Raw genomic sequence first — 13,790 nt, 5'->3', positions numbered from 1 at the left:
TACAAGAAGAGAATAACAAACTTGCTTATCTAACTGCCGCTTACAAAGTGGGCAAAAATTGAAATAAGAATAATCAGCCACTAACTTCAGAAAAATAAGCAACTATTTTTGGACATGATCTTTTGCTTAAAAATAGGAAACAATAAATTGAAATAACAAAGAAACAATGAGCTAGAACTGAAATGCCAATTTTCTAACACCCCTCCTTGGCATTTCGATGACAAATACCAATTTTTTGTGTCAAATCTTTAAACCTTTCTTTAGGTAGAGACTTGATAAAAATGTCTACTAACTGATTCACATTGAAGGAGCGGAAGCATGAAAATTATTATATTAAAATATTGAATTCAAAAATTTTCTTCTGGGGTCTCATGCATCATGCAAGATTCATTATGTACCTAATTGATTTCAATATTCAATTGCATATTAAAACTCTTTTAATATGTATTAGGATCTACATTTTCTATTTAAGATTTTAGAATTAACAAATTAATTCATTAGAACCCTAGATTGATACAAGAATATGTGCACTAACCTTTTGATGCACTGTAGATGTGATTGGTATCTTTGTGAAGCACCTAGGACCCCAAATATTATCCCTCTAGCTTGTCCACACTAAGATCACCAATGGGCAGCCCCTAAACCAGCTTCTCAAGCCTTGCCAACCAATTTTAATTTAGGTTTTTGCCTTTAGACAGGTTGTAGATGTATATAGGACACTAGAAATAATTTTTAGCAATTTTAATTCAAAGAAACTTGGATAATTCCCTTTGAATTGATGAGAGAAGATGAAGAGAGGAGAGAGTGCTATGGGTGGCGGCACACTTGAGAGAAAAATAAGAAGAGTGGCTAATTTTCTTATTTTCTCATAATATCACATTATATAATTAGGTCATCACTTAAAATCCTTGCCACGTGTTATCACCTGATTGCATCTTGATTTTAATTGACCTAATCACATTAAGCCAAGTGTCAAAGCTAAACTTAATCTTGACTTTGATCATTTTGCATGATAGAAAGAAAAATGACAAACCATGATGCCATGTGTCACCATCTCATGGTGTCACATGTCACCCTGTGAAATGACCAAATTACCCTTTTGTTATAATTTTGAGTTTTCAACCCAAAATAATTATTTCTCCTCTTCTAATTAATTTATATCAAATATAAATTAATTAATTAATCTCCACTAATTAATTTCTCACAATTAAATTCATATTTAAACACTTTAAATATAAATTTAACTTATACTATATATCCAATAACCTAGATTTGGTTTCAAGCCATGCTAGGGACTTTGCAATCTTATTGCAATCCAAACCTGTTAATTAATCAATTAAACTCTTTAATTAATCAATTAAATCACATTTAACTTGGTGATTACTTGTGTATGTGTGTGACTCACTAGGCTCATCACTAATTGGCAATGAGATATGATATTAACTCTTAATATCATCAGAACTCTTTCTTACCATAAATGATTTCTCTAAATCATTTTAGGCACCTCATAGACCATGGTTAACACCTAACATAGCATGCCATGGCCACCTAATTAGTAATAAGGAATATCTTAAATGAACCTATAATCATATGTTACTATTTACTAGAATCTCTCTGTTACAAAATCCCAATTCGAGCTGGAGTCATGGTTTATGTCAAATCCCATTTGCTATGAATATTATGTTTTCTTTTAATTCTAATTCTTGATTAAAAAGATTTTCTCATCAGAAACTCTTTTCTGATTAAATCTGTTTGTCCTGGCCAAGAACTTGAAACATCAAGAATAATAAAATGAACATAGGATTTTATCCCTATTTACTTAGGGTAACAGATTCTATCTTGATCAACACCTACCTCCATATATAACTAGTAGGAGCCAACACATGCCTATATACCCATACACAGTACAAGTATGAAAGCAGTTTCAAACTCAAACCACCTATATACAAGATAACTATGTTATCTCAGGTCTAAAGATTATATACACTGATATGATTTATGACAATGCATTGACAAGAGTAAACTCCACATGCTTGTCATAAATGTCACTGGTTCGGCCTACTTATCATGCATAAGTGCCTATCATGTTTGTTATATGGCATTAGACTCACCATTCCATCTTATTTATATCTCATATAAATAACTTGGGAACAAACATGATTACAATCTTTCTAAATAAGTCATGTCCTTATTGTGAATTATCCTCGATTGTGAACTAATTTATGATACTTTGTGCTAGAAATACCGTCACTCATATTCTTAACAACTTAAGAATAAAATTTCTAACAAAATATCAATGGATCTTTTCTATTACACATAAATATGTTATGTAAACGAAAAATTGAAAATGCCTTTTTATTAATAAAACATGTACAAGATACATACTAAATGATATGCTCTAGGGCATACTACTAACATTCTCAGATGAGCAATGAACAGGTGACACTTTATTAGATTTTTGAACTTCTCTAATAAAATGGAATTTGATCTTGATGTGCTTAGTTCGGCCATGAAACACTAGATTTTTGGAGATTGACACTGTTGAAATGTTGTCACACATAATTTTGGTAGCCTCTATTTGTTCACACCCCAAGTCCTTCATCATCTTCCTTAGCCAGATAGCTTGGTTTACAGAGGAGGCAGCAGCAATATACTATGCTTCCGCTATTGATTGAGTTGTTGTTTCTTGTTCCCTTGAATTCCAGCTAAAACTTGAGCCTAAGGAAAATAGATATCCAGAAGTGCTTTTTGAGTATTCAATACAGCCACCCCAATCACTGTCATAGTAACCAACCAGCTTCAAGGTCTTTCCTGCAGATGCTGGAAAGAAAATCCCAAGTGTGCTGGTTCCTTTGATATAACTTAACACCCTTTTAGCAGCTGTAAGGTGAGTTTCTCTAGGTGAATGCATGAATCTAGAGAGCAAACTTACAGCAAATAGAATGTCAGGTCTGCTTGCTATAAGATACGTATACGCCAATTAAACTTCTATAAATGCTTTCATAGCTCTCCTCTATGCTTGAGAGTCTTGTGCTTCAGCATAGCTTGTTGGTTCATTGACAACCAAACTGCACCTCTGATAAATGTCCTCCAAGGTTCTGGTACCCTTCACAGGTAAGTCATTCACCAATTCATTTGCTGCAAGTTGAGGTTGCACTTTTGGATAGAGAGGAGTATGAGCATCCTTTTGCTTCTCCTAATCCCAAGCAGTTGCCTCATTAAACTTCACATCTCTACTTAGAATTATTTTTTCTGTTCTCAAACAGAAAATCTTGTAGCCTTTGTATGATGAACCATAACACATGAAAATACCTTTTTAGGCCTTGTTGTCTAGCTTGCTTCTTTTGGGTTCTGGTACTTGATAATAACATATACATCCAAAGATTCTGAGATGGTGTATTGATGGTTTGCTGTCATACCAAGCTTCATATGGAGTCTTGTCTTATAAAGTCTTTGTGGGTAGTCTATTTAATAAATAGACAAATGTATTGATTACCTCTACCCAGAACTAGTTTGGCATTTGTTTTTCAATTAAAAGACACCTGGCTATCTCCATTATTGTCCTATTCTTCCTTTCAGACACCCCATTTTGTTGTGGGGTGTATGGTAAGGTCAATTGATGTTCAATGCCATTCAAGGACTTGGTTTTCATTAGGCTACAAACATCAGTGTGGATGAGCTGAAGTTTCTAGTTGGCTCTCCATGCTTGATTAGTTTGAAATGGTAGCTTTGTTTGCTTACCCTACTGACAAATCTCACAAACTTGAGCATCACAAGAAATTTCAGGCATATTTTCCACCAGCCCCTTCTTGTTCATCTCAGCAATGCTTCTGTGATTGACATGACCAAGCCTTCTGTGCCACAGGTTTGTAACTAATTGTGAAGCACTTATACAAGCCTGCTCAGTTGCTTTTTCAAGATTTACCGCAAAACTCTTGTTGTTCATCTTGACATAGAATAGTTCTATTCCAGAAGGATAAAAAAAAATAGTGCATATTCGATCCTTAAAAATAGTGAGTAATTCTTTTCAAGCATCTGTTCAACACTCAACAAATTTTGGCTAATACTAGGTATATATAAAATATCAGTAATAGTTTTGATACCTGAGATTATTGAAACAACCATTGACCCTCTTCCTTTGACTTCCAAGAACTTTCCATTTCCCACCTTTACTCTAGAATTATAAGTATCATCAAGGATCCTGAAAATCTCAGCATTATTGCACAAATGATGTGTGCAACCATTGTTAATGAGCCAAGCATCAGAGGGGTCATTCGTTGAGAAGCAAGAAACTGCAAAGAGTTGCTCCTCCTGTACCTCAGCTGCATCTGCCAATTGAGCTTGTGAAGATTTAAAGGCTTTGTTTTTGGATTTGCAGACCTTGGATATGTGCCCCATCTATTTACAGTTGCTACATACGGTATCAAGCCTCCACCAATAGTACTTTTCCAAATGTGTTCTTTTTTTACAGCGTTTGCAAGGAGGGAATGACTTATTTGACCCTTCACTACTGTTTCCTCCATCATGCTTGCTCTTATTTTTTGGGTTAGATAGCTGTTTTCCCTTACCAAAATGTTGCTTTTGCATAGAAAAAGCTCCTTCAGTGATCCTCTCCTGTCTCATAGTCATTCTTTGTTCTTGTGCTTGAAGAGCACTCATCAGCTCACTTAATGAGATTTTGTTTAGGTCCTTGGACTCTTCAAGAGAGGAGATCTTGGATTCAAACCTCTCAGGAAGAGTTACAAGAACTTTCTCCACAATCCTTTGGTTTGTAAATTCCTCACCAAGCAGTCTAATGTTATTAACAATTAAGGAGATTCGATCAGCATACTTACCAATTGTTTCATCCTCCTGCATATTCAAGGACTTAAATTCTCTTTTCAGATTCAACACTTTCATTTGTCATGTTCTATCACTACCTTGGTATTCTTCTTTCAGCCTCTCCCAATCCTCCTTTGCTATATTGCAAGCCATGATCCTGTAAAACACAAAATCAGACACTAAATTCTGAATGGCCTTGGATTTCTTTGCCTTTTCTTCACCGTTGAATTTAATTTGGGCTAAGATGGGGTTTGCTGGTAGAGGAGGTATTGATTTGTCTTCAATCACAGTTTCCCAGAGGTCATAGGCTTCCAAAAAGCCTGCATCTTTACTGACCAATTGTGATAATTTTGACCAGTGAAGATGATAGGTGGGTTTAAAGATTGGCTGCTGGATGTCATTTTATTTTTGGGTTGAAAAGCTTTTGTTTTTGGTCCTATAAGATCAAATAATGCTCTGATACCACTGTTAAAATAGAAGTTTAAAGCAAAAAGGAAAGAAATCCAACTCATTTTTATTCAAGGAAATTTCAAATTTTATACAAGAAGAGAATAACAAACTTTCCTATCTAGCTGCCACTTACAAAGTGGGCAAAAACTGAAATGAGAATAATCAGCCACTAATAGCCACTAACTTCAGAAAAATAAGTAACTATTTCTGGACATGATCTTTTGCTTAAAATTAGGAAACAATAAATTGAAATAGCAAAGAAACAATGAGCTAGAACTGAAATGCCAGCTTCTGATAAGTGCATAATTTATTAATTTTACTCTCATTACATTTAGTGTTTTTAGTGTGTTTTTATGCTTAATTCAGTTGGTTAAAATATATTTATCATTTAGGCATATTTTTAGATAGTTGTGGAATAATTGTGTTAAATGGAGAAATTTTCAGCATTTGACCTTTGTTGTATTTTTCAGGTGTTTCTAAAGTTGTGGGTCTCCAAATTGAGTGCTGTTTAATCCATTGAAAAGCTAAGATAGAGCACTTCAAATGATAAAGGGGGACCAAAGCCCAAATCAGTCTCCAAGGTTGACAAAATGAGCTATGGATCTATTGCAAAAGCCTAGACTTGATGTGTCACAACCAGTTTCAGTATTTATTTTGTATCTGGAGTTTCAGACGTTCAAATGAAGCAAGCCCAAGCCCACTTGAACCTTAAGAGCCACCTCTACAACTTCTATGAAGGGCTGGACGTGAGATGATGCCATTTTAATTGTCAAAAACGGCAATGAAGTCATCACTATGGGTTGGGTCATCTATCTGAACTAGTCCTGATTTTTGGGCCATAACTTGGGCTGTAGACCTCATATTTGGGCAAATGAGTACCCGTTGGAAAGTTAAGAAATAGGGCTACAACTTTTCTGAAGAGGGCAGAGGCAGATTTGGAAACGAAGTTGCTGAAAATCGGCCTTGATTTCAGAGACGTGAATGCAGGCTGAAAATCTGTCTTTTGAATTTTAAAACTTTTCCTAGTTTGGTTCCTATCTTTGGGATTAGGTTTTTGATTATAAATATGTCTTTGGGCAGTAACTAAGAGCATCTCCAATTTAGAGCTTCGTTCTCCATAGAAGACCTTCGTTCTTCATTCTCTTTTTAGATTTATTCTTTATTTTTTCTTTATTTTTCTGTAAGCCATGAACATGAGTGGCTAAATTTTTAATTCAGTTCAAGGGATTCAAGTTCTTTTGTTTGATTTGTGAGACCAGGTTCTTAATTTAATTTATGTCTTTTTGAATATCTATTATTTTCTGATTTCTTTGTCTTTGATCTATTGAATGATTTGCTAAAAAGGCCTATTAGTTAATTATTTGATGAGATCAATTGCTAGTTCATCTTCATAATCCGTAATTTTTGTGTAAGTTTGAACATGAGTAGCAATTAGGTTTTATTGATTATGATCCCAGTTTTGGATAATAATCTAAGAAAACCATAAGGTGGATTAAATGATTTATGCTTCATAAATTGTTGTTCAGCTTCACTACTTCCTTTTCTTAATGCAGTTATTAATTTGATGAGGATTGCTTAATACCAACTCAGTTAATAATTAGAGTCAATAAGAGTGCTGGGCTCTAAATGATGAGTATAGGAAGGTCAGGGGTTTACCTTGCTGTTTCGTAAATCTACGTTAAGTATTCAATAAGATATAATTGTATTTCTTTTGTCTATGATCGAATCAATGCATTGGAATGAGAATTACCTTGGACTGGAGTTTGTTTAATTGGAGAGTCTCTTATTTTTAGATCTTAATTTTGGATTATTGATTTCTTCTTTGGATTGCGAATTAACCCCCCCCCCCCAACCTTTGTTTCTTTTTCCATTACACAAGTGCACGAAATTTAATAATTTAGTCTCTAGGGTTCGACCTGGATTTACCACTTACTGCAGAAAATATTTCATGATTAGTGATTTCAGTTAATTTAATTTCTGGTGGATTCAACAACCATCACTTTCTAACATCCGTCATATTCATTCTATCTTGTGGCACTACTGCAGAGCATGCGACTCCAATTTGAAGGACTGATACAACACATTCTCGTACACTATCTTCAATACTTTCATCATCCATATTTTCTGCTGCTACTGTAGCTTCCCCCACTTCTCCTAGAGTGAATAATGTGGCATCCATAACCTGCTTGACTTGTCCTGGGAGCTTAGCCTCAACAAAGTTGTGGAGATCTAAGCCATCTATAAAAACTTCATGAGTTGGTCTCTTTCCTGTGAACATCTGTAAGAAAAGTATTCCAAAGCTATACACGTCTCTGTAAGTTGTCACATTGCTGCCCACTCCATATTCAGCAATTCATACATCTCCAATTATATTAAAATGTGATCAAGACTGTACAATTACTATTCTGTATATCTATAAAAGAATCTGGCATTCATCTTTAGTATTTGATGTGAATTTTAATAAAAGGTTGAGGGCTTAATGTGGAGCAAAAAAAGTTCAGGGGCTTAACACAAGCAAAGTTCAGGGGTCTCAGACTGTTTCGCCCTCATCCTGCATATGCCATGCCATTCTGATTCATGCAGTAATTTAACAAAAGAAAAAGTAGTGTGGAAAATATTACCTGGAGCCATGTAGCCTATTGTTCCCTTTAACCCTGTTGAGAAATTTTGGCTTTGAGAAGGATTGATGGTGCTTTAAAAAATGAGCCTTGCTAATCCAAAGTCACCAACATGAGCAGTCGTGTTATTGTCAAGAAGAATATTGCTCGGCTTCAAGTCACAATGAATGATTTGCATTCCACAATGGTCATGAAGATAATGCAATGCAGAAGCCACATCAATGGCAATGAATAGTTTTCGAAAAAAGATTAATTTATTTCTCTGACTATAACCATTTTCCTCTGGATGCAACCACATTTCCAAACTGCCATTTTCCATAAATGTATACACTAAAGCTTTGAAATTGTTGCCTTTGAAATCAATGCTGGAGCAGTATGTCAAGATTTTAACCAGATTCCGATGCTTGATGATTTTCAATGCTTTGCACTCAGCAATGAAGCTCTTTGGAAGCTCCATGTTGCTGAAGATTGAGCACCTTTACAGCCACAAAACATTCTCCTAGCTGTTGAAGAATTACTTTATATACTGAGCCAAAACTGCCTTGTCCAATTAAGTTTTCTGAAGAGAATCCGCTAGTTGCTTGCAAGAGTTCCTTGTATGAAATTTGAGGAAGCTTATCCACTGTGACAGGTGAGAAAATTAGACTCTTTCTTGACTTTCGCCAATAGAAAACACATAAGGACATCACTATCATGACAAACAGAATTGAACTGATGGTTGTGGCGAGGATTGTAACAATGGAAGGCTTTTTGTGTTTCTCTTCTTTGCCAGGGCATTCTGGTAGCTGCAATTCTGGGATACCTCCACAAAGATCTCTATTTCCAACAAGCGAAAATGCGCTTGCATTGCTAAAAACTCCTGTTTTTGGTACCTCACCCTCAAAATTATTGAAAGAAAGATTCAAATATTGCAAGAAGATTAGCTTCTCATTTGTAATATTTCCTGACAAGTTGTTTCTGGACAGATCTATTCGTTGGAGACCTTTCGAAGAAACGAAAGATGAGGGAATGGGTCCCTGCAGGAAGTTTCCCTGCTGGAAGTTACCCTGCATGTTAAGGATTTCTAGCTTTGAAAAATCGCGTATTGTCTTAGGAATTTCCGCACAGAGTATGTTCTCTGAGACATCAAATGCAATAATACTTTTCAAGTTGTCAGCTTCTGGGTGTGAAGGACCTGTCAATGAGTTCTGTGATAATTTACGAGTTGCTGATAGAAAAGAAAGGCCAAGGATTTGTTCGGGTATGCTGCTCTTCAATTTATTTCTTGAAGTTATATTTCCTTGGTTTGTTTCCTTCTAAATTCGAAGGTTTCGGCAGATATCAAGACTTGGAGTTATATTTCCTTCGAATTTGTTTCCTTCTAACTGAAGCCAATATAGCTTGGTGATGTTACCTAGGAACACTGGGATTTCTCTAGAAAGTAGATTGTGATTTAAGGTTAGCCTTTCCAGCTTTTGCCGCTTTCCAAAAGAAATGGGGATACTACCAGAAAAAAGGTTTCCATCCATATCTAATCGATACAGATTGACAAGATTCCCTACCTCTTCTGGGATTGTTCCTGATTTTGGATTTCGTCCTAGGCCTAATTGGACAAGGTTAGACATTTTGCCAATGGAGCTAGGTAATTCACCACCAAAATTGTTTCCATCAAAATATAATTGTTGCAGATTGCTGCAGTTGGCAAGCTCTGAGCAATTGCTGATGCCACCTTGAATTTCACCACTCAACTGGTTATTCGTCAGGTTGATAAAATCTCAATCTGAAGAGGTGACCAACTTCTCGAGGAATTTCTCCATGGAATCTGTTGCCACCAAGGCTGAGAAACCTCAAGAAGGTGAGATTCCCTGCATGTGGAGATATGTTGCCTGCAAGCTCAACCCCTGTAGATTTAGAGACGTAACTCTATGATGTTTGGAGCCACAAGTAACACCTTGCCATTTGCAGAAGTGGACAGAGTCATTCCATGAGCTGAGGACGTCATTTGGATCATTGCTTATCTTGGCTTTGAATTGCATAAGAGCAAACCTATCAGTCTCATTTCACATTTTAGTGAGATAATGAGCAGGTTGGAAGCATACTGTGGTTACCGAAATCAAGAAAAATACATTTTAGGATAGAAGAAGGCCAAAACGCACCCAAGCTTGTGCCTACGAATTCCATTTTTTTCCCCCTTTTTTAGCGTCGATGAAAATATGCTGTGAACTCATCTATGGTTACAAATGTAAATTCAACTATCAAGGATGGACGGTTAACAGTAACTCGCAAACAAAAAGAAACTGAGTATTGACCTTGACTTTTTGACGGCTATAATGGGAGAGATTGTCATTCTCTGAGGTGACTTTGTTCACATTGAAGATTCAACTGACGCCAAACAAAACCTGCAATAATTAACATTTTTTTTTATTTTATATTCCATATATATATATATATATATATATATATATATATATATTATGTCAAAAAAATTACAATATTTAAAATATTAAATTTTATAAAATTTTAAAATTACAAAATTAAAAATTAATTTGTAGCTAAAAACAATCTAAGTTTATCCTATAAAAATAAAAATAAAAATAAAAAGAATAATTACTATTTTTACATAATTTTTTTTTAAAGTGAATTGATAGATGATGTTCACGATCAATCCTATATATATATATATATATATATATATATATGATTTTAAACTCTTATGCATTAAGTTAAGCAGTGATTGAAAATAGGTTATGTATGTGTCTAAGAATTCAAATTTTAATAGCATTAATTCTGTAATTCATTAATTTTGTTATGATATAAGGATATTAATATCAAAATTCTACAATTTTGATTTTTTTTAACAGTTTTAATAAAAAAATTTTTCAGTTCATAAAAAATTTAAAATTTAACTCTATAATTATGTGCAATGAATATGAGCTAGGAACTTTAATATTCTTTTTGAATTTTTCTTCTCTACAACTCAGACTCAAGATATAAAATATATAATTAGATTCATCTATTAAATATATAAGTTTCATATATTTGTATCTTTGAGTTCATAATAAACCGAGTTTACACAAGAATTTTTTATTTTGAATTGTTATATCATAAGGAAAAAAAACTTATAACCTACAAAATCCCACTCCAACAAGTCAAATTAAATAGTGGAAACATAGAAATTAAAAGTCTTATACATTCGATCCTCACAGTTTGTAGACCTGGAGCAAGACAAGTCGATTGTCTTAACGTGGAGGCTCTATTCCAAATTTTGTCTGCATGCCTGAGTAATCTATACACTACAAGAAAAAATCAGATTTGTGATGAAAAAATCTGTCACAAATCCAATTTTGTGACGGATTTGTGATGGAAAAATTGACGTTGCAATTTTACTTGTCACAAATTTTTAGTGACGGATAACAAAAATCCGTCACTAATTTGTGACAAAATTGTGACGACATATTTGTCAAAATTTGTAACAGAATTCATTCGTCCATCACAAAATGTTGAACTGTCAATACACGAATCTGTCACAAAATTGGGACAGATTAGTGACGGCAAATCTGTCACAAAATTGGGACGGATTAGTGACGGCAAATCTGTCACAAAATATTATCCATCACAAATTTTTTGACCAAATTTTTTTTATGACGGAAAGCTTTCCGTCACAAATTTGTAATGGATTTGTGACGGATTATAATTAGTCATAAAATTAATTTTTTCTTTTTTTTTATATTCTAATTTTTTAATAATAAACAAATAACTGTGAATTAAGAATTATTATATTTATATAATTTGTAATAAGCCTAAATAAATATAATAATAAAATTTACAATAATTAGTAAATAAAAATATCATATATTATATAAAAATATAAAGTTAACCATACAAGTAACAAGTTCAGTTAGCAAATGTTTATAAACAATATCAAGCTATATATTCGGTCTACTCTGATCATGGAGATCAACAGAATCACTTGAAGGGCGGGATGATGATACCATCTACTTCATCATACGTCTCATCTCTTCTTGCAAAGAGCGAAACTATTCTTCACTCTGTTGCCTAAGGTGCAATACGTTCTCCTCAACATGTTGCTGAAGAATTTGCTTTTGATTTTTCCTCATGTGCACGATCTCCTCCTCAAGCACTCTAATGCACTTATCAGCAACATGATTTGTCACCATAGCTATCCTGCATGAAGTAGCAGAGCTGCTGAATGAGTCTAGGTACAAAGTTGAAGCATGAGAGCCCAAACCGTACACGCGCCACTTATTCTCTCCACCCACAATAGCTAAGTGTAGGAGATTCACATTACTAAGATCTCCTATGAATCGTTATGGTGTGAGTTCAAAATAGCATCAGCAGTAGCAACAACCACCACAACCTCCGTTTGATCTTGTATATAATTATTGGAGTTAATAATTAATTACAAGTAATAATGAAACTAGAAAAATGAAATTAATAACAATAACAATAACAATAACAATATAACATATTCACAATAATCCAAATGAAAATAAAAAAAAAATAAAAATTACTTACATTAATCTATGCCTAGTTGAATTTTTCATTAATCTATTTCCATCAACATATAGTTTTCAACAAATTGAATGAAAAGTAAAAGAACACCCACATTCTCTACAAGCTTTCCAAAATTGCATCGAAATAACTTTTTGAATTTGGATCTAAGCAACAATGTAATTCAGTCACTAACTTCCATGGCCAGTTAGCAACAAATTTCTTTGCTAAAAATGTTGAACTTTGATGGCAACTTCTAAAAAAATTCATACACCACAGTTTTTGCAACGCAACAACATAATGTTGAGAATTTACCTTCTTAACACTTAGAAACTCAAAAAGTAATTTTTCTTATCGGGTCATCAGCAAAGACAACACCAAAATGTTGTCCTTTGGAATCTTGAACTTCAATAATCAAATCATCAATATGCTTATCTAATAAGATACACTTCACTGAGGTAACTTTCAGCCATACACATATATATAATGGTGATCCTTCAAGCTAGATAGATATACACAATGCGGAATACATGAAAGATTCATGTTGGGTGCAAAATCTTGAGAATTCATTACTTTCTTGAAAGTCGTATGAGTTTTCTTTGGCATTATTTCAAGTGGTATGAGATAGGGGGAAGAACATTGGACGTTAACAGTATGCTTATATTTGAAGAACATCTATAAGCTAATAATGATGTCTCCCATGATGGATATATATGCACTTCATAATTATAATCATAATTATTAAGAGAGCTATTATACTTTTCATATATAAATAGCATTCGAAATGAAGAAAAAAATGGAATTAAAAGTTGCTTTCTTATGTTTGAAACGTTGATCTAGTTGAATAATATATAAAAAAAAAAAAAATATTGCAAGTGGGTTACATACTTACAAGAATTCAATTTAGTTATATACAAAGGATAATGGGAATCATCAAAACTACAAAAAATAAAATACAAAATAAAATATTATCTCTTTAAAATTTATATCAGTTATGCTAATTTGATTAGCGATGTAAACTAGTTGTCAATCGCATTTCTTGTTTAAGCTCCAATTTGGGTTAAAATTCATTAAATTACTCATTTGCAAGATGACAAATGATAAAACCACATAATTAAAAATTAAAAATGCATGTCTAAGGAAGACTTGGTGAAATCAGAATATCACGATCCTATTGAAGGACCCATCTTCTCCATGTCCCCCAATTTGCAGACATCAAGGGAATTAAATATCAACCAACATTTTTTTCAATTCCAATATTGACAGTCGATATATTGGAAATTAAGGTAGCCAATCCAATATTGACAATGCCGTGAGTTAGAAATCAAAAAGAACTTGTCAAGGGTTTATCATATTCATAAAAAGGAAATTGATTCAATCGTTATTTCAAGTCCTAGATAGCTAACCCAA

The 13,790-nt window shown here is 33.7% G+C and overlaps 2 protein-coding genes across 2 annotated transcripts; both read right to left on the bottom strand.

The window, feature by feature from the left end:
* Positions 1-2,653: 2,653 nt before the first annotated feature.
* Positions 2,654-4,398, bottom strand: LOC131173065 (uncharacterized). Its single transcript, XM_058134718.1, has 4 exons — positions 4,104-4,398; positions 3,764-3,963; positions 3,070-3,196; positions 2,654-2,958 (listed from the first exon to the last, which is right to left on the bottom strand). Exons 1-4 carry the CDS (start codon positions 4,396-4,398, stop codon positions 2,654-2,656), a joined length of 927 nt encoding a protein of 308 aa, XP_057990701.1.
* A 3,919-nt stretch (positions 4,399-8,317) lies between these two features.
* LOC131173064 (putative receptor-like protein kinase At3g47110) lies at positions 8,318-12,046 on the bottom strand. The gene is made up of 4 exons (XM_058134717.1): positions 11,939-12,046; positions 9,666-9,791; positions 9,283-9,616; positions 8,318-9,063 (listed from the first exon to the last, which is right to left on the bottom strand). The coding sequence occupies exons 1-4, from the start codon at positions 12,044-12,046 to the stop codon at positions 8,318-8,320; spliced, it is 1,314 nt and encodes a 437-aa protein (XP_057990700.1).
* Between the last annotated feature and the right edge of the window lie 1,744 nt (positions 12,047-13,790).

This window comes from Hevea brasiliensis, chromosome 14 (genome assembly GCF_030052815.1).
Source record: "Hevea brasiliensis isolate MT/VB/25A 57/8 chromosome 14, ASM3005281v1, whole genome shotgun sequence".
Taxonomy (NCBI): Eukaryota; Viridiplantae; Streptophyta; class Magnoliopsida; order Malpighiales; family Euphorbiaceae; genus Hevea; species Hevea brasiliensis.
The sequence above is the reverse complement of the archived record's forward strand: the minus strand, read 5'-3'. Positions and strand labels throughout refer to the sequence as shown.

Coding starts and splice junctions, on each gene's coding strand:
- LOC131173065 (XM_058134718.1), bottom strand. CDS start 4,398: ATGGGGCACATATCCAAGGTCTGCAAATCCAAAAACAAAGCCTTTAAA. Junction 3,197..3,763: donor AAATTTCTTGTGATGCTCAA/GTTTGTGAGATT, acceptor GCTTGGGATTAG/GAGAAGCAAAAGGATGCTCA. Junction 2,959..3,069: donor GGACATTTATCAGAGGTGCA/GTTTGGTTGTCA, acceptor CGTATCTTATAG/CAAGCAGACCTGACATTCTA.
- LOC131173064 (XM_058134717.1), bottom strand. CDS start 12,046: ATGGTGACAAATCATGTTGCTGATAAGTGCATTAGAGTGCTTGAGGAG. Junction 9,792..11,938: donor AGCAACATGTTGAGGAGAAC/GTATTGCACCTT, acceptor CAAACATCATAG/AGTTACGTCTCTAAATCTAC. Junction 9,617..9,665: donor ATGGAGAAATTCCTCGAGAA/GTTGGTCACCTC, acceptor ACGAATAACCAG/TTGAGTGGTGAAATTCAAGG.